At 42.6% G+C, this 21,081-nt stretch overlaps 1 protein-coding gene across 1 annotated transcript in view; it reads right to left on the bottom strand.

Moving 5' to 3' along the window:
- DDX10 (DEAD-box helicase 10) overlaps nt 1–18,956 on the bottom strand; it is a 282,694-nt gene extending 263,738 nt beyond the window's left edge. The window contains exons 1-4 of the mRNA XM_029914966.1: nt 18,688–18,956; nt 9,694–9,754; nt 8,790–8,920; nt 6,043–6,201 (exon numbers count right to left, since the gene is read on the bottom strand). Of these exons, the coding sequence (XP_029770826.1) occupies nt 6,043–6,201; nt 8,790–8,920; nt 9,694–9,754; nt 18,688–18,873 (537 nt within the window). The 5' untranslated portion in view covers nt 18,874–18,956. The remainder of the gene's footprint in view (nt 1–6,042; nt 6,202–8,789; nt 8,921–9,693; nt 9,755–18,687) is intronic.
- Nucleotides 18,957–21,081: the final 2,125 nt, after the last annotated feature.

The raw sequence follows: 21,081 nt of genomic DNA, 5'->3' as shown, positions 1-21,081 counted from the left end.
AAAAAAAAAAAAAAAAAAAAAGGCGGGGCGGGGGGTGGGGGGGTGGGCGAGGAGCCTGGGTGGCTGAGACGGTTAAGTGTCCGGCTTTGACTCGGGTCATGATCTCACAGTTCATGGATTCAAGCCCTGCGTCGGGCTCTGTGCTGACAGCTCAGAGCCTGGAGCCTGCTTCAATTCTGTCTCCCTCTCGCTCTGCCCCTCCCCAGCTCACACTGTCTCTCTTTCCAAAATAAGTAAACATTAAGAAAAAGAAGAAGAAGAAAAGAAAAAAAAATCCCAAAATAAAGAATGTAACTTCATACCAACAGGAACCAGAAAAAGCCCAAAGTTCCTGATCAGAGTGGAAATAAATGGCATAGAGTCTCAAAAAAAAAAAGAAGAAGAAGAAGAAGAAGAAAAGAAGAAGAAAGTAAAGTATCAACAAAACAAAAACTGGTTCTCTGAAAAGATTTATTTTCAACTGATAAACGGCAAACCATGCTCATCAAGCAAAAAAATAGAAAACTCCCTACAAAAAAATCACAAATGAAGGTACAACCAAAACCACAGAAGTAACAAAAAATTATACAACTGGAATTACATTACAATAAGTGGAAAAGTCTAGATAATAATGGATAAATTCCTAAAAACATATAACCTTCAAGACAATCACAAAGAAACAGACAATCTCAAAAAACTGATTAGAAATAATGAAACTGAATCAATAATTGGAGGGGGGGCACCTGGGTGGCTCAGTCTGTTAACCATCCCTACTTCAGCTCAGGCCATGATCTCACAGTTCGTGGGTTTGAGCCCCACGTTGGACTCTGTGCTGACAGCTCAGAGCCTGGAGGCTGCTTCAGATTCTTTGTCTCTCTCTCTCTTTCTGCCTCTCCCATGCTCACACTCTCTCAAAAATATACATTAAAAAAATAATAAATAAAAATAATTATTTTTTTTATTTCTTTATTTTGACAGAAAGCATGGGTGCGTGCACAAACGGGGAAGGGGTAGAGAGGAGAAAGAGAGAATCCCAAGCAGGCTCCACACTGTCAGCATGGAGCCCCATATGGGACTCAAATTCTAAGCCATGAGATCATGACCTGAGCTGAAGTCAAGTCAGACACTCAACCAAATGAGCCACCCTGGCACTCCTGAATCAGTAATTTTTAAAACTGCCAAAAAACAAAAGTCCAGGACCAAGTGGCTTCCCAGGTGAATTCCAACACTTAAATAAGAGTGAGTACCTATTTTCCTCAAATTGTTCCCCAAAATGAAGAGGAAGACACATTCCCAAACTCATTTCCCAAGACCAGCATTACCCTGATACCAAAACCAGACAATAAGAACACAAAAAAAAGAAAACCACAGGCTGCTATCTCTGATAAACACAGATGCAAAAATTCTCAACAAAATCTTAGCACCCAGATTTAATGCAATTCCTATCAAAATACCAACAACATTTTTGACAGAACCTGAATTTAAAAATCCTAAAATCTGTATAGAACCACAAAAGACCTTGAGTAGCCAAAGCAATTTTGAAAAACAAAAGCCAAATTGGAGGTATCACAACTCCAGATTTCAAGCTATACTAAAAAGCAGTAGTGATTAAAACAGCATAGTACTGGCATAAAAATAGACACATAGATCAATGGAATAGAACAGAAATCCCAGAAATCAACCTGTAATTATATAGTCAACTACTCTTTGACAAAGTAAGAAAGAACATCCAATGGAAAAAAGTCCCTCCAACAAATGCTGTTAGGCAATCACATGCAAAAGAATGAAACTGAACCACTCTCTTACACCACGCACAAAAATAAACTCAAAATTAATCAGAAACCACAAAAATTCTTTTTTTCTTTTTTTATGTTTTTTATTTATTTTTGACCTAGCTGTCAGCACAGAGCCCGACGTGGGGCTCGAACCCACGAACCATGAGATCATAACCTGAGCCGAAGCCGGAGCCAGACGCTTAACCGACTGAGCCACCCAGGTGCCTCGAAACCACAAAAATTCTTGAAGAGAGTACTGGGAGCAATTTTTTGGCATCAGCCAAAGCAACGTTTTTCTAGAGATGTCTGAGGCAAGGAAAATAAAAGCAAAGATAAACTATAGGGACTAGATCAAAATAAAACTTTCTTCATAGCGAAGAAAACAGTCAACAAAACTAAAAGGCAACATATGAAATGGGAGAAGTTATTTGCAAATGACCAATAATCTGATAATTTGAAAATTATCTGATAAAGGGTTAGAATCCAAAATGTATAAAAAACTGATACAACTCAATACTCAAACAATGAATAATACAATTTAAAAAATGGGTAGAAGACATGAATAGACATGTTCCCAAATAAGACATAAAAATGGCCAACAGACACATAAAAAGATGCTCAATATCACTGGTTATCAGTCAAATGAAAGTCAAAACTATAATGAGAGATCACCTCACACCTGTCAGATTGACTAAAATCAACAATACAAGAAACAACAGGTGCTGGCAAGGATGTGGACAAAAGGGAACCTTTTTTGCATTGTTGGTTGGAATGGAAACTGGTACAGCCACTCTGGAGAACAGTAGGAAGGTTCCTCGGAAAGTTCAAAATAAAAACTACTCTATGATCCAGCAATCACACTACTGGGTCTTTACCCAAAGGGAAAAAAAAATACTAATTCAAAAGGATTCATGCACCCTGATGTTTATGGTAGCGTTATCTCCAATAGCCAAATTGTAGGAACAACCCAAGTGTCCACTGATTAATGAGCAGACAAAGAAGATGTGGGGGCACCTGAGTGGCTCATTCAGTTAAATGTCCTACTCTTGATCTCAGCTCAGGTCATGGGATGGAGTCCCACGAGTCCCATGAGGGAAACAGGAGATGGAGATTAAATAATACACCTATTATTATGGAAAAAAATAAATAAATATTTGCAAACCAGATCCAACAATACATTTCAAGAATCATACACCACAATCAAGTGGGATTTATTCCAAAGATGCAAGAATGGTTCAACATCTGCAAATCAACATGATATACAACATTAACAAAGGATTAAAATCATATGATCTCAATAGATGCAGAAAAAGCATGACAAAATTCAACATCCATTCATGATAAAAACTCTCAACAGAGTGAGTATGGAAGGAACGTACCTTAATATAATAAAGGCCATATATGACAAACTCAAAACTAACATCATATTCAATGGTTAAAAGCTAGGAGCTTTTTCTAGCCAGAGCAAATAGGCAAGAAAAAGAAGAATAAAAGGCATCCAAACAGAAAAGGAAGAAGTAAAACTGTCACTATCTACTGATACAGGATACTATATACAAAAAGCCCTGAAGATTCAACCAAAAAACTATGAGAACTAATACATTAATTCAATAAAGGTGCAGATACAAAATTCACATACAGAAATCAGTTGCTTCCATACACTAGTAACAAGCAATCAGAAAGAAATTAAGAAAACAGTCTCATTTACAATTGCACCGAAAAAAGAAGAATACACCTAGGAATTAACTTAACCAAGACCTGTACTCAGAAAACTTTAAGACACTGCTAAAAGAAATTGAAGACTAAACTAATGGAAAAATATCCTGATAGCAAAAATATTGTTAAAATGTCCACACTACCCAAAGCAATCCCCATCAAAATACCAATGGTATTTTTCAAAGAGGTAGAACAAAGAATTCTAAAGTTTGCATGAAACCACAAAGACCCCAAATAGCCAAAGCAATCTTGAGAGAGCACAACAAAGCTGCAGGTCTCCCAACTCCAGATTTCAAACTGTATTACAAAACTACTGTAATCAAAACAATATGGGACTGGCATGAGTTGGACACACAGATCACTGCAACAGAACAGAAAGCCCAGAAATAAACCCACACATACACTGTCAATCTGTGACAAAGGAGGAAAGAATATACAATGGGAAAATGCCAGTCTCTTCTATTCCTGGTGTTAAGAAAACTAGACAGATACTTGCCAAAGAGTCAAATTTGACCACTATCTTATACTACATACAAAAATAAACTCAACATGCATTGAACATAAGATCTGAAACCATAAAACTCTTAGAAGGACACACAGGTAGAGATTTCTTGGTCATCAAGTTTAGCAGTATTTTCTAGATATGTCTCCTCAGGCAAAGGAAACAAAAGCAAAAATAAACTATTACAATTTCATCAAAGTAAAAAGTTTTTGCACAACAAAGGAAACCATCAAAATGGAAAGGCAACTTACTAAATGGAAGAAGGCATCTGCAAATGACACATTTAATAAGAAGTTAATATCCCATATATATGATATATAATATCCCATATTCTGAAATAGCCTATTTATATATAACATGTCATATATATATATACATATTTACAACATAGTATATAAAGAGGTTATACAACTCAACACCAAAAAAGAAAAAAAAAAACCCCAATTAAAAAGTGGGCTTAGGACTTGGATATTTTCCTAAAGAAGCATACAGATGGCAAACAGGCACATGAAAAGATGCTCCACATCACTAATCATCAAAGAAATGCAAATTGAAACCACGATGAGGTATCACCTCATACCAGTCAGACTAATATCAAAAAGAATTAACCATTAGTGAGGAAGTAGAGAAAAGAGAACAAACATGTATTATTGGTGGGGATGTGAACTGATACAGCCTTTATGGAAAACAATATGGAGGTTCCTCAAAGAAATTAAGAATAAAACTACCACATAATCCAGCAACTCCACTTCTGGATATGTATCCTAAAAAAATAACACATATTCAAAGAGTTATGCATCCCTACATTCATGACAGCATGATTACAATATTGAAAGCAACCCAAGTGTCCACCAATAGATGAAGAGATAAAGATGTGGTGTGGTGTGGTGTGTATGTGTGTGTATGTGCATGCGCGCGACAGAGAGAGAGAGAGGATGCGTGTGTGTGTGTGTGTGCACGCACGTGTGTGCGTGTGTGATGGAACATAGTCATAAAAAAGAATGAGATCTTGGGGTGCCTGGGTGGCTCAGTAAGTTAAGCATCCAACTTTGGCTCAGGTCATGATCTCATGGTTCATGAGTTCGAGCCCCACATAGGGCTCTGTGCTCAGAGACTGGAGCCTGCTTTGGATTCTGGGTCTCCCTCTCTCTCTGCCTCCTCACCTCGCACTCTGTCTCTGTCTCTGTCTCTCTCTCTCTCTCTCTCTCTCTCTCCCTCTCTCTCTCTCCCTCTCTCTCTAAAAACTAAACAAACATTTAAAAAATTAAAAATAAAAAAAGAATGAGATCTTTCCATCTGCAACAACATGGGCAGACGCAGAGAATATAACCTTCAGTGAAATCCATCAGAGGACAAATACCATATGATTTCACTTATACGTAGAATCAAAAAGCAAAACAAAAAAGCAGAAACAGACCCATAAATACAGAAAATAAATTGATGATTGCCAGAGGGAAGAGGGATGGACAAAATGGGTGAAAGGGAGTGGGAGATATAGGCTTCCAGTTACGGAATGGATAAGTCATGAAGATGAAAGGCACAGGCAGTCAATAGTACTGCAGTAGCATGTATGGTGACAGATGGTAGCTATACTTATGGTGAGCACATATAATGTACAGATGTGTTGAAACAGTATGCTGTACACCTGAAACTAATGTAATTATGTGTTAACTACACTTCAATTAAAAATTCATTATAATTTTTTTTTAATTTAAAAACTGTCTTCCCTTCTTCTGCTCTGACCCAGCAATGTTCTGAATTATTCAACCTCTTAGATATTTTCTTAAAAGGAACTAGTCCACATACTCAAATGATACCTTTCCCAAGTATGACAACAAATAGAATTAAAGGTTATTTAAAGTATATTAGTGTCAGAGAACCTGATCCACTCAGATACCCTCAAAAACTTGACTTTCTGAACCTTCAAAATTGATAACCAGAACTCTGGATGGCCGTGACCACACCAGGATGCCAGCCCTACCTGTTTAGATGAAATCTCCACCTCCCTCCTATCAACTGCCAACAGTGCCCCAATATCCATTACAGAAAAAAGGACAAAACATGACAAACCTTTCCACCAATGATAAGACCAGCCGAAAAGTCATGATTCTTTCCTACTTTTCGGAGAACCTCAAAGGTCTGATAGGCCAGTTCTCTTGTAGGTGAAATAATCAGAACTCCCAGCCCATCTGTTGAAGTCCACTGCAGACGATATAAGGCTTCCAACACCTCAAAAAAAAAAAAAAAAAAACAGAAAATTATGTTTAGTAAGTCCCTTCAGGAAGAAGCATTTTGATTTCTAAGCCACCCATGCTCCTCCAAATCAAAGGCACATTCCGAGCAGAAGACACACCAGTGGCAAGTTCTATCCAATCAGAAAAAGGAAATTCTTTGCTTTTTTTATTTTCTTGCAGCCACCAGTTCCCTCAAGTCATAGAGGGAAGAAAAAAATCAGACCCCAGCAGCTTAGCTGCCGCCAGAGCCCTGTCCAGATTGGTGACCGATGAAAGGTATGTGTAGCCCTCAAACTATTCACAGATTTTGGGAAAATATCTGTCACCATTTTCTGAACAGAAGCCAAATTAAAATAAACTTTCATCTGTATAGTTATTATAATTATACAGTCACTGAATTTTCTAGTTGTGGAGAGACATCATTATAAAAAACTGGATTTAAGAGAAAAATAAAAATGGCTTTTCAATACTTGGAACAAAAACTCAAATGTAATTTTTCTAAGCCAATTTTGTAGCAATTAAATTATGAGACCAACAGCATAACTGAGATAGAAGTAAAGTCCTAAAAGGTTCTATTGTTTTATTCCTCAAAAGGACAGATATCAAAGTCCTGGAAAATTCTCAACAAGTCAATCAATCTCCTTTAAGTGAGCATATTTCAGCTTTATCCTAGACAAGTGGCAAGTATAAATGCAACTGGCGAGTTTGCAAGCATAAGCACACGACTAGCCTCCCGGCCTTCCTGTGGTCCTACTAATGGGTAGAACCACTCAGACCTGCGCCCAGGAACACACATCCTTCAGGAATGTAAAGGCTGGTCAAGGTAATTCATTCATTCAAGTTACTGAGTGTCCGCCATGCGCAAGACATTGCACTAGGGTGGAGGGAATATGAGGGAGAACAGGGCAGCTGTGGCCCATCTGATAAAGCTTATGTTCTAGCCAGAGAAATACAAGACGAAAAAACTTTCTACATAATGATTTCTACCTAAGCAAAGAAGGTTTTGAAATCATGTAACACATAGGTACCTAAGTGGTTCAGCTGGTTGGGCATCCGGCTCTTGATTTCAGCTCAGGTCATGACCTCATGGTTCAACTCCTAAAATCGAGCCCCACATTGGGCTCCATGCTGACAATGTGGAGCCTTCTTGGGATTCTCTCTCTCCCTCTCTCTGCTCCTGGCCCTGCTCGTGCACATGCTCTCTCCCAAAGTAATATATTTTTTTCTTTTTTCAGAGCTGAATTTATTTTAATTTTTTATAGTGTATTGTCAAGTTGGTTTCCATATAACACCCAGTGCTCATCCCAACAAGTGCCTTCCTCCGTGCCCATCACCCATTTTCCCCTCTCCTCCACCCCCATCAACCCTCAGTTTGTTCTAAGAGTCCCTTATGGTTTGTTCCCTCCCTCTTCTTAACTATTTTTTCCCCTTCCCCTCTGTTAAGTTTCTCCTATTCCACATATGAGTGAAAACATATGGTATCTGTCCTTCTCTGCCTGACTTATTTCACTTAACCTAATACCCTCAAACTCCATCCATCTTGCTACTAATGGCCAGATTTCATTCTTCCTCATTGCCATGCAGTACTCCATTGTATATAAAAACCACATCTTCTTGATCCATTCATCCACTGATGGACATTTAGGCTCTTTCCATGATTTGGCTATTGTAGAAAGTGCTGCTATGAACGTTGGGGTACATGTGCCCCTATGCATCAGCACTTCTGTATCCCTTGGGTAAACCCCTAGCAGTGCTTTTGCTGGGTCATAGGGGAGTTCAATTATTAATTTTCTGAGGAACCTCCACACTCTATTCCAGAGCGGCTGCACCAGTTTACATTCCCACCAACAGTGTAGGAGGGTGCCTGTTTCTCCACATCCTCGCCAGCATCTATAGTCTCCTGATTTGTTCATTTTAGCCACTCTGACCAGTGTGAGGTGGTATCTCGGTGTGGTTTTAATGTGTATTTCCCTGATGATGAGTGACGCTGAGCATTCTTTCATGTGTCTGTTGGCCACCTGGATGTCCTCTTTGGAGAAGTGTCTGTTCATGTCTTCTGCCCATCTCTTGACTGGATTAATAAGCATTTGTTTGAGAATAAATAAATAACAGGGTGCCGGGATGGCTTAGTCAGTTAAGCATCCAACTCCTCATTCCAGCTCAGATCATGATCTCAGGTTTGTGGGTTCAGGCCCTGTGTCAGGCTCTGCGCTATCAGGGCAGATTCTCTCTCTCCCTCTCTCTGTGCCCCTCCCCTGCTTGTGTGCATTCTCTCTCTCAAAATAAATTAACATTAAAAAAACTTTAGGAGCACCTGGGTGGCTCAGTTGGTTGGACATCCCACTTTGCCTCAGGTCATGATCTCACCGCCCGTGGGTTCAAGCCCCCCGTTGGGCTCTATGCTGACAGCTCGGAGCCTGGAGCCTGCTTCAAAATTCTGTGTCTCCCTCTCTCTCTCTCCACCTCCCCTATATACACTCTGACTCTCTCTCAAAAATAAACATTTTTTAAAAATAAATAAGAACATAAGTAAAATAAAATCATGTAATAGAGGACCTGACCCAGTATGAATAAACTACTTACTGGAACAAGGAAAGCCAAGGTCTTGCCAGATCCTGTCTTGGCAGCTCCGAGAACATCTTTCCCTTGCAAAGCCAATCCAATGGTCTGCTTCTGTATCTCGGTTACCAAACGGTACTGGGCTTCTTGTAGACCTGCATGTGGAGGGGAGGAAAGTGCTACTGTAGAAAATCCCTGCAAAACAGTCATATGGACAGAACTCTGCCCCCTAAAACTCCTACATTGACACCCTAATACCCAGTACCTCTGACTGTGACTGTATTCAGAAATAGGGCCTTTGAAGTGATAAAAAGTTCAAATGAGCCCCAATGTGATATGACTGGTGTCTTCACAAGAAGAGGAAATTTGGACACAAAAGAGACACCAATGGCATGACTGCCCAGAGGGACAACTGCATGAAGATGCAAGAGACAGCCATCACCTGTAAGCCCAGGAGAGAGTCCTAAACAATCCTTTCCATGCCGGCTCTCAGAGGATACTAAGCCTGCCAACATCTCCATTCTCAGACTTCCAGCCACCCAAACTGTGAGAGTTAATTTCTGTTTCAGCCCCCCCCCCCGCTCCCCCGCCCCGTCTGTGAGATTTTTTTCTAGTAGTCCTGACAGGCTAATATAAAAGATATCACTTTTGTTTCCTTGTTCATTTTAACTAACATAATTAGATTTCATTTTAATTTCTGGGAGGCTATTGCGTCTTGTTTTTTCACTACTTACTGTTCTTTAACCAGTCCCGAAAGGAGATGAGAATGACAAGCTGGTAAAACTCAAATGAGTTAATATCATTTCCTGCTGTTAAAGGTTCAAGATACCAAAATTATTATCCTTCAGGTTAAACCCTCTAAATATTTTTCTATTTATAAAAAACATCAAGAAATCCAAAACATGTCCCAAGACCACCATCAACCTACCTTTTAATGTTTTTTTGGACAAGGGGAAATCTGAAAATCTTGTAATTTCATTTACATTTATCTGAAAAAAAAAAAAAAACAAGGAGACAGTTCAGCAAAGATAAAAATAACATACCATATAATTCATTTGGCTTACAACAAAACCATTTTTTATACTGCCTAGCTAGTTCTTGGTACTACAGGATTGAATTCAATCATCACTACTAATTAAAAACCACTGTTTCTTCTAGAAGGAAATAGGCCATAAGGAAGTTGTCATGAATCAAAAATATAAGGTTGTAACAATTTAAATTGGTTTAAAAAAAACACTTCATTCATTCAAAACACACAGACACCATCACCACCTCCTTCATTTCTAAGAACATGGTAAGTCATCAGCACATCAATTTTAGGAAGAAACTTCACCTTCCATCCATCCTTCGAGGAACAGCAGTTTAAGAAATGAGGGGCAAAGTGACTCTAAGCCACAGAGCACAATGAGAGTATTTCTATTTACACACTTTGGAGAAAAAATTGAAGTTAATCAGAGAAATGTATCTTGTTAGCACAAACCTTTTTAAGTTTTAACCATAAATCAGTGCCATGCAAAACCCAACCAGACAACTCCTCATTCAGGGGTGTAGTAAAGGTGGGGGTATTATTTAATAATAACCAGAGGAAATGTCTCTGTCACGCTTTGAAGCCACAATAAGTAACATTTTGCCCTTTAACTTTACATTATCTAAATGTTCATTACTGATGTTTTTCATTAGCATAAACCCAATTTTCTGAATTTCACTTCGGTTACTCAGGAGAATTATTTTATTACAGATGCTGAAAGCAGGAACTCCTGTTCAGATCTGAGAATACGCTGCCAAATTATTCATGATTCACAAAAGGGAAAAGTTGCATTTGTAAGGTTCATTTATTTAAATTATACTCCAGGCAGTAAAAGGAGGCCAGTTTTTATTTCATTTTACAGTCTAAATATCATCTTCTCCAAGATTCTTAAAGTAGCCCAGACAGGGTTAGTCGCTGTTTCACATCCTGCAAACACAAGTATTAAAGCATTGCCTTAATCCCTACAAATCATTCCCGAGAACAGTGAAGAAGAGAAATCAGTACACTCACATTAGAGAGAGAAAGGTTCATGAGAATATCTTGTGCCATCAAGGAACCTTAATTACAAGGTAAGTCTCCCAAACACAACATTAAAATTAGGTGAAGTCCACGTGTGCACTTGTGGTACGGGCAGCTAAAACGCTATTTTCACAAAGAACAGAATGCCTACAGGAGCTAGACGGGCAGCACACTGTTCGACCTCCACCAGACACACAGCCCGGTCACAGAGGCCACTCCAAGGAAATGCTGCACATCTCTCTCTAGTCTGTCAACCTCCCAAATGGGAAATCTGGAAGAAGGAAACTGTTCCAGCACTTTATCAGCCATTAGAATGTAAACCTATAGACCCATTTTCTTAGGAAAAAAGTTAAAGAAAGAGAAGGAAATTTGTCCTCCATTTATGAACAGGAGTCAAACTCTGGCCCAATCCACCTGCTGCTTGTTCTTGCAAACAGTTTTTCTGGAACACAGCTACACTCACTCGTTTACATGTTGTCTATGCTCTTGTGACACAGATCATACTGCCCACAAAGCCTAATAGTATCTGGCCCTTTACAGAAAATAGTTGCCGACTCTGTTCTCTGTTACAACTCTGTTACAATCCAAGGAATACACGAAGCCACAGAATCGGCTATGGTTCCTACAAACAAAATAACTTTCAGTCCTTCCCTTCAGCTCTTTCTTTTCTTAAATCACTCCTGTCTTCCAATGTTCACACTCCTACTGAAATCTGTATCACTCTCCTGAAATCAGAGAACAATGTCTCAGTGACAGTACTGTCCCAGACTTCCCATCAGCGGTGGGAAAGCTTGAGGAGGCAGAAGGAAAAGCAGAGTAGATACCACTCAACTACCCTCCTATACTTCTTCCGAATCTCTTCTCACTACTCATGTTTCTCACAAAAGCAAATAATGCTTCCATATCCTCAAAGCAGGAGAAGAAAGTGTAAGAACATCCTGGAATGCTCCACCCACTGCAATCATGACAAGAAAAGCAATCTGCCTCAAACCACACCAAATTCTGATTGATTCAGGGGAGAAATGAGGTTAGAACACAGGGTTCATATACGGCACTGATTCAAAGGAGGTCTACAAGAATCCCAGGTGCAGAGATGGAGTCGTTCAGCAGCAGAGACAACATGTGAACTGAAAGAGCTCCAACCTTTCTCAACAAGCTGTAATCTCTACCTCTCCCTCAGAACCCCCAACACACACCCCCACTGGGTGGCCTTAGGGATAAGCCACCCAGCTCTGACAGCACAGCAGTAGTGGTTCCTCCAGATCTACAACGGACAGCACCACGCTTCCCTAGCAGTGTGTGGCCAGAGACTCGCTCCTCAGGACGGGAGAGTCCCTTACTGGGCAACGTTGGCTCCAGCACATCCCGTCAACAGAAGCTGTCTTAGACTGTGCTGCATGGACACTTCCCCCCAAAAAATCTCCAATTCACTTAATCCCACTTTGGCATCTGCCTGTCAGAGATCTAAGACCTACACTATACCGACCGTTTCTGACCTGCTCTCACCCTCCACAGCCTTTATGCTTGAATATGCTCTCTAATTGCCCCCAGAGACTCCCCACTACTTCCAGATTAAGTTCTCCAAACATGACCTCTTTATGAATTCCCTACAGTTGCTGAAACAAATTACCATCATCAGTGGCTTAAACCAACATGGATTTATTAACTTATAACTCTGAAAGAAGTCCAAAATGGGTCTCACTCAGCATTACAGTGTATGGCTGGGTTCCCTTCCTTCTGGTGACTATAAGAGGGAATCCATATCCATTTTCCAGCTTCTCCAGACTGCCCACTTTCTTGGATTGGCTGACCAGCCAGCAGCCGACTTCTCTTCCTCATTTCACAGCATCCCCACACTGGCTCTTCTGCCTCCCTCCTCCACATTTCAGGACACTTGGGTCATCACACTGGGCCCACCTGGATAATCCAGACACTCCTATTTTAAGGTCAGCTCATTAGCAACCTTAATGACCCCCTTATTCACAGGTTTCCGGATTAGGCTACAGACATCTTTAGGAGGCCACTATTCTAACTAGCACAGCCTCCAACACCATTGGCAATCCACCTTGGACCCAGCTCAGAAACACATACCACACTTCAAGGAGAATCCCCCCCTCAGAGAACATCACGTATTTTCACATCTTTTTCAATAACCTTGTGTTGCTCCCTGGACCTACAATGTTCTTGCCCATCCTTTCTATCTGGAGAACATATCATTAACGAACTGCTCCACGCATGGCCACCACAACCTGCTGGACAGTTTGTGCCCTACACAAAGGCAGGTAGGGGCACCTGGGTGGCTCAGCTGGATAAGCGTCCGACTCTTGATCTCAGCTCAAGTCTTGATCTCAGGGTCGTAAGTTCAGACCCCGCGATGGGCTCCACACTGGGCATGAAGCCTACTTAAAAAAAAAAAAATTAAAAAGGCAAGTAAGGCTGAGGTACAGGGGCTGAAATCCAGCTCATACTCAGCTCCACAAGCCAGACCTGAGGCTGCAACCAAAAGGAGGAGGGGCAGCATGCCCAGAGTAAACATACTCTTCTAATTCACCCAGCCAGAAACGGCAGGGACAGAATAAATCAACCTCTGTCCCCGTAAGCACACCACTCTTTAACTCCACAGCACCATCCATATGTATTATTATAACATTTATCAAACTGTATCAACTCTCTGCCTCCCTAGGAACACAGACCCGTATTTTTTCCCATCTTTTTGACCTAGGCCTCAACAAGTGCCTTGTCAAACTGCTACAAAATGTCTCTGAATCAGATTGTCCAGTATTTTCCCAGAGAGGCTACCAAGCAGCACCCACGTATTATAAACACACTGTAACAAAAGTTTGATGCACAAATGCTATCATCTGAGGAACCCTGTAGTGAGGACTGTGAACCTGAGTTACCTGGACAGTAACAACCTGTGTGCTGGTATTCTAGTACAGCCAGCCCTGGCATTCGATTTCAGTGCATTTCCATCTTGACAAAATCTTAAGAAAATATTTCTAAGAGTAAAAACAATAATTAAACACAGCAATACCGACGGAAAAATCTGCTCCTTCAATTTAGTGAAAAGATTAGAATTTAAACATTCATGCAGTGCAATGCAGTAAAGCATAGTGATCTGGGGTTCTGGCATCAGTCCTAGACTAACCTGAGTCAGAAGCTTCTCGCTCCTAGTTAGTTATTCAACCTTACAAAATTATTTACTCTTGCTCCTCCTTAAAGCTTCTCCCCTGTATAATGGAAACAGTCTCACAGTGTCATATAATGTGACGATATGGCAAGACGACATGTAAAAAGCTCCATAAATGTTAGTAATTGTGATTAAACAAAAGACCAAAAAGAATAGACCTGTGTTATCAACTAGAATAAAGCGATCTGGAAAAGGTCCTCATGCCTCAAACAGCATCTAAACTCTGAGCACCTATTCCATGTCAAGGATTATGCTACCAGTGTCTGGGAAGCACAAAGGTGACTGTATCCATGGTTTCTAACCTTGAAGTTCATGGTCAAGTGGGAGACTTAATGAAGAAGTTAAAGAAGCCAATCATCACAGCCTGATGACAAATGCTGTAGCAAAAGTGTATACGAAATGCTACAGGCAGCAGCCCACACTGCCTGGGGAGGTCAGGAAGAGAAGCTTCAATCCTGAAGGCCTTGCAGGTATTCCTAGAGTGAGAGAACTGGGGGTGCTCACTGCTAATGGTGGAAACATCAAGTAGCAGGACAAGAAGCATTGGGGAGCATGGCCAATTCACAGAACTACAAGTTGTTCTTTCACATATGTCTATCACAGGCTACCTCATTTGAGCCTTATGACACTTAGTGATCTCTGCTGAATGAAAGAAAATTAAACACAGGAATATTAAGTCGTTACCCAAACTGAGTTAAATTTAAACCAGGTCTGCCATGGGGCACCTGGGAAGCTCGGTTGGTTAAGCATTCAACTTCGGCTCAGGTCATGATCTCACAGTTTATGGGTTCAAGCCCAGCGTCAGGCTCTGTGCCGACAGCTAGCTCAGAGCCTGGAGCCTGTCTTCAGATCCTGTGTCTCCCTCTGTCTCTCTCAGTCCATCCCCTGCTCATGCTGTCCCTCTCTCTCTTTCAAAAATAAATAAAACAAAATATTTTATAAAAATAAATATTAACCATTTTCCTGAAAATAATTGTGAGTCAAGGAAGAGTTTTTATCAATCAGATGACTGGGTTTTCCTCTTGGAAAGAATCATTCTGTCAGCAATATGGAGGGCAGAGTAGAGGGGGATGAGGCCTAAGGGCCAAATCCCCATTAGCCACCAGTTTTCCTAACTGAAGTTTTGCAGGAACACAACTATACCCATCTGTTTATTTCCCTGGCAGCTTCTGCATTACAATGGCAGGGTTGGGTGGTTCCGCCCTTCTGAGGTGCAGAGCTGAAACCATTTACTATCTGGTCCTTTACAGAAAAAACTTGCTAATCTCTATTATAAACAATAGCTACTGTAGTAATCCAGAAAAGAGATGATGGGGCCTAAACTAAGCCATACCAGGAGGGACAGGGACCAAGTAACAGTTTTAAAAATTTAAGAGGCAGAGGAGATTATCAGTGTGACTGATGAGATGTAACAGTGGGGAGAGGGAAGTGTCTAGGATTACTCCTACGTTTCTAGCTCGACAGTGTGCTTACATGGTGGGGACAGGACATGATGGGCTAAATAACAGCTCCCAAGTATGTCCATATGCTAACCTCCAGAACTGTGAATATTACCTTTGATGGCAAAAGCGATTTTGCACATGTCACTATTAAAGATCTTGAGGTGGGCAATTATCCTCAATTATCAGAGTGGACCCTAAATGCAATCAGAAGTATCCTTATTTAAAAAGGGCAGAAGTACATGGCACCGGGGTGGCTCAGTCAGTTTGAGCATCAGACTCTTGATCTTGGCTCAGTCATTATCAGTCATAGGATCAAGTCCCGAGGTGGGTTCTGTGCTGAGTGTGGAGCCAGCTCAAGATTCTCTCTCCCTCCCTCTGTCCCTCTCCCTTGCTCACGTGCATGCTCATGCTTGCTCTCTTTCTCTCTCAAGTAAAATGAAAACAAGGACGCCTAGGTGGCTCAGTTGGTTAAGCATCCGATTCTTGGTTTTAGCTCAGGTCATGATGTCATGACTCCTGAGATCAAGACCCATGTCCTGCTCTCACTGCACTGGGATTGTCTCCCTCTCCCTCTCTCCTTCCATCTCTCTCTCTCCTCTCTCTCTCTCTCTCTGTCACCCATCCTGATGCTTGCACACGCTCTCTTGCTCTCAGAATATTTTAAAAATAATAATAAAATAAAAATAATAATTAAGGGATGCCTGGGTGGCTCAGTGGGTTAAGCATCTAATTCTTGATTTTGACTCAGGTCATGATCTCATGGTTCATTAGATTGAGGCCCACCATGGGCTCCACAGGGACCGCGTGTGAAGCCTGCCTGGGATTCTCTCTCTCCCTCTTTCCGCCCCTCCCCCATTCTCTCCTTTTCTCTCTCAAGATAAATACACTTTAAATAAATAAATAAATAAATAAATAAAGGTTAGAAGTAGATTTGGCACAGGAAAGAAAGCAAGGTGTCAAAGGTACAGATTGGATTGATGTAACCACAAGTTAAGGAATACAAACAGCCACCAGAAGCTACAAGCAAGAAGGGGGATTTTCTGGGGTGTCTGGGTGGCTCAGTTGGTTGGGCATTCAACTTTGGCTCAGGTCATATCTCGAAGTTCCTGAGTTGGAGCCCCACGTCTGGCTCTGCACTGACAGCTCGGAGCCTGGAGCCTGTGTCTCCCTCTCTCTGCCCCTCCCCAACTCACACTCTCTGTCTCTCTCTCAGAAATAAACATTAAAAAAAAAAAAAAAAGATGTGGGATTTTCCCTGAGAGCCTCCAGAGGGAGTATGGCCCTGCTGATACCTTGATTTCAGGCCAGTGAAATGGATTTCAGACTTCTGGCTTCCAGAACTATGAGAGAATAATTTGTTACAGTGGCAAATAGGGAACAACCAAACAGCACTGTGAATTTAGAAATAAAAGATAATGAGCTCAGTTTTGCACTTGTGTATTTAAGAGATCCTATGACATTTAGGTAAAACCACCTAGCACAATCAGAAAAAAAGAATATGAACTCAGAAGAGCTGTGGACGGAATACAAAAAGGAGTCACTAGTCCACAGGAACAACCCTTGGGTTACACCAGGGAAGAGGACAAAGAAGGGCTTAGACTATATACGCCCAACCAATTCTAGTGAGACCAAGACTCGGCAATGCCATCTCACAGTAGTGTCCAATGGTCTCTTGAAGCGACAGTCGTGATAATTTAACAGCTAATACGTTTATATGTATCAGGCATCCTGCAGAACACGTTACATGCATTCTTACTAACCCCTCACAATTTATAACATAGATATTACTATGCCTTTTAACTTTTTTAATGTTATTTATTTTTTGACACAGAGAGAGAGAGAGACTGAGCACCAGCTTGAACTCAGGAGCTGTGGGATCCTGACCGGAGCCGAAGTCAGACGCTGAACGACTGAGCCACTCAGGCGCCCCATTACCAAGTCTTTTAAAGACAAGAAAGGGGAAGCCGACAGAGTAAGTAACCTGCCCAGAGTCACTCATCTGGTCAACAAAAGCCAGGACAAAATTGTCATTTACCTTAACCCAAACAAAGATAAAGTTCATCTATCTAATCTTACCACTGACCTCAGGGTCATTATACCAGCATGATGCTTGCTGATTATAATTCCAGAAAGGTCGCCCATATTAAATCCCTGATTATACCTCACTAGAAGGGGGCAATCCCTGAGATGGTGAGTGAGGCGGGTGAAGGCCAACAGAAGGGATGGGGGGGGGGGGGAGATATAGAGGGCTACTGCCAGTGCCAAAGGGGGGGCGGGTAGCGGAGAGAACAAGCGGTCAAAACGGTAAGTCCAGCGACATTCATCTGGGAGCATCAACAACGATGTGGAAAAGCAGGTGCCAGACACAGACCGGGAACCCGACTTCCCCTAAGCCAAGTCTTGGATGGGGTCACGAACCTAGGAGACAAAACAGAGAGGAGCGCAGATGGAAGACAGATGATACTGTGGGATGCAGGCCCAACGGTTAAAAGGAAAAGCTCTGGAATTGGAAAGACCTGGGTCTAGGTTCCAATCCCACACCACCGACTAAAATGTGAACTTAAAACAGGTTCCTTATCAGGGCACCTGGGGGGGGGATCAGTCACTTGAGCGTGTGCATGCAGCACAGGTCATGACCTCGGCGTTCCTCGTCCATGGGTTCGAGCCCCGCGCCGGGCTCTGTGCTGACAGCTCAGAGCCTGAGCCTGAGCCTGCTTCGGGATTCTGTGTCGCCCTCCCTCTCTGTGCCCCTCCCCCACTCACGCTCTGTCTCTTTTTAAGTAAAAACATTTTTTAAACTTAAAAAAAAACCAGGGTCCTTATCTTCTCAGAGCCTCAGTGTTCTCATCTGTACAATGGGAATAAGACGCATACCTCAAGTCAAGGCAAATAACTGACATTACTAGGGGCTGGTTAGCGGTTCCAAACGTAGGGGTCACGATTACCCCCAGCGCGGTTGGTATTCTCGGAGGATTCCCGCAGCCGCGTCCCTACTAATCCCCTTGCTCTGAAGAGCATTTCCGTCATTTCGTCAGGAACGGCGTGGCGCGCACAGGAGCGGCCTGGACGGTCCAGAGTCCAGGTCTGCGGCGCCCAGGGGACCCCTGTGGGGCCGCCTCCGGGACCCTCTCGCCCCCTTCCTTCTGCAGCCCGGAGGACTGACCGCGCGCCCCCGGGACGGGTCGCCCGGTGCCACAGGGACCCCCAGCCCCGCGGCCCGCCCACCCCGCGCCCCCGCCCCACCTTCTCGTAGTTCTGCAGGAGGCGGCTGATACTCTCGCGCTCCACCTGCCACTCGGGCTTCTTCAGCTGCTTCCTCAACTGCTTCTTTTGGCTCTGCTTGTGGCTGTGTTTCTTTTTCCAACGGTTGAAGCTCCTCACGGGGTCGGGCCGGCCTTCCGGCCCTCGGCAGTCGGCAGTTTTGCCCATCGCGGCGGCCGCGACAGCCCAGACCGCCCCCGGACACGAGATACCTCAGGCCAGGCGGAGGCACAGCTCTGAGGGGACGCGGAACCAGCGTGGGGAGAGAGGAAGACGGCGCGTGCGCGAAACCAGAGCCCGCCCCCGAGCCTTTGAAACCGGGGCACGCGCCGTGGACTGCAAGGGGAAAGTGGGCGGTGATTGGCGACTAGGATTCCGCAGGGCGGAGCGGTTTGAGGAAGCGGGTGTGGCTAGCGGCTCAGGAGCACGCTGGCTCTTTAAATGGACGCATGCGCAAGGGTTGCTGTTACTATGGTGACGTCACACGCTTAACACTTTGGGCTGTTAATACACTCTTGCTCTGGGTTTACTTTGGCAAAGCGTGCAGGAGCGTGCGCGTAGGCACGCACACACACGCAGAAGCGCACAATCTGAGTTACAGTTGTGGTCCCCGCTTTGCGTATTTTGGCCCAGGGAGCTGAATGATTTGCCCAAAAATCAAATATTCTGCTGCAGGGTACCTCCCTGGGAATAAAAAATGATTATTCTATATTCTGTTGCCCCTCTAGATTTTCCCTTATTTTCCAGCCCTTCAGACTCGGTTGCTGCTGCTGCAACGAGGTGAAGCACAGACGAACTGAATTTGCCTTAAAAACTGCTATGGGGGCGCCTGGGTGAGTCAGTCGGTTGACCATCCGGCTTCTGCTCAGGTCATGATTTCAAGGTTCGTGGATTCGAGCCCCCGTCAGGCTCTGTGCTGACAGCTCAGAGCCTGGAGCCTGTCTTCAGATTCTGTATCTCCCTCTCTGTCTCTGACCATCCCCTGCTCACTATGTCTCTTTCTCTCTCAAAAATAAATAAAACATTAAAAAAAATTTTTTTAAGCTGCTATGAAGACAAAATAAAAATTAGAAGAATTGAAAGAAAATTGCAAGTTGGGTGTCTAAGTGAATTGGCCTTCAATGAAGGTATACACTGGACAGTGGTGAGGTCAAAGCTGTAGCAGGGAAAACAGAAATTAGGTTCAAAGCTCACACGTAAAGTGCTCGGCCCTTCCAAGTATTTTTTAAACATACATAACCTGATGACTACCCCAAACACATGCCCATTCCTCAGTCAGAAAGGGGTTGGGGAAGAGGGGGCTGTGACCTGGACAATCTCCTCCCCCCACCCAGGGTCACTAGATATGGTAGAGGGTAAAGCTCTATAAAGGGAGGCTATTTAAAAGTATATACACATCCACAAAAAATTAGAATGACCATATGATCCAATAATTCTATTTCTGGATATACAAGAATTGAGAGCATCTGAAAGAGATGTTTACACCCCGTGTCCATCCAGGAATAGTGGATAAAATGTGGTATATCAGTAGGATGGAATACTACGGAGCCTTCAAAACAAAGGAAATTCTGACAATGTTACCATGTGGGTGAAGCTAGAGGACATTATGGTGAGATCAGCCAGTCACAAAAGAAAAAATGCTGTATGAATCCATTTATCTGAGATAGTTAAGGTAGTCAAAATCAGAGGTGCCAGAGGCCCGGGTGAGGGGAAAGTGGGGAGTTCCTGTTTAAGGGGTATAGAGTTTCTGTTCAGTAAGATGAAAACAGCTCTGGAGATTGGTAACACAAGGATGTATATCATGACACAGAATGATGACACACCTAGAAATGGTTTAAGTGGCAAATTTTATTTTTATCTTACCACAATTTTTTTTAAGTTTATTTATTTAGAGAGAGACAGAGTATGAGAGAGAGGAGCAAAGAGCAGGGTGGGACAGAGGATCCCAAGCAGGCTCGGCGCTGACAGCAGAGAACCCAATAAGGGACTAGAACTTATGAACAATGAGGTCATGACCTGAGCCAGTCAGTCGCCTAACTGAGCCACCCAGGTGTCCCTGTGTGTTACCACAATTTTAAAAATTGTTCTGAACTTCTTTTAAGTGTCGATACACAACAAATGAGGGTCTCAGCTCTAACAGTCACTCTTCTAAATCTAAAGCAGCCAGGTGCATATACACCTCAGGTAAAAAAACTGAACAGTCATCTCTAGGAAAACTGGCCTGAAAGAAAGACCTGGACATAATGACATTTCGGCAGCGACCAAGAAATGGTGCGTTGCTAATCACCCCGTCTCTTGAGTGAACCCACCAGTTAATAAGCTCTTCTATGTACTAGTCATTTCTAATCATCCTTACTCAAATATGAGAGAATAACC

Source organism: Suricata suricatta, chromosome 11 (assembly GCF_006229205.1).
Source record: "Suricata suricatta isolate VVHF042 chromosome 11, meerkat_22Aug2017_6uvM2_HiC, whole genome shotgun sequence".
Lineage (NCBI taxonomy): Eukaryota > Metazoa > Chordata > Mammalia > Carnivora > Herpestidae > Suricata > Suricata suricatta.
The sequence above is the reverse complement of the archived record's forward strand: the minus strand, read 5'-3'. Positions and strand labels throughout refer to the sequence as shown.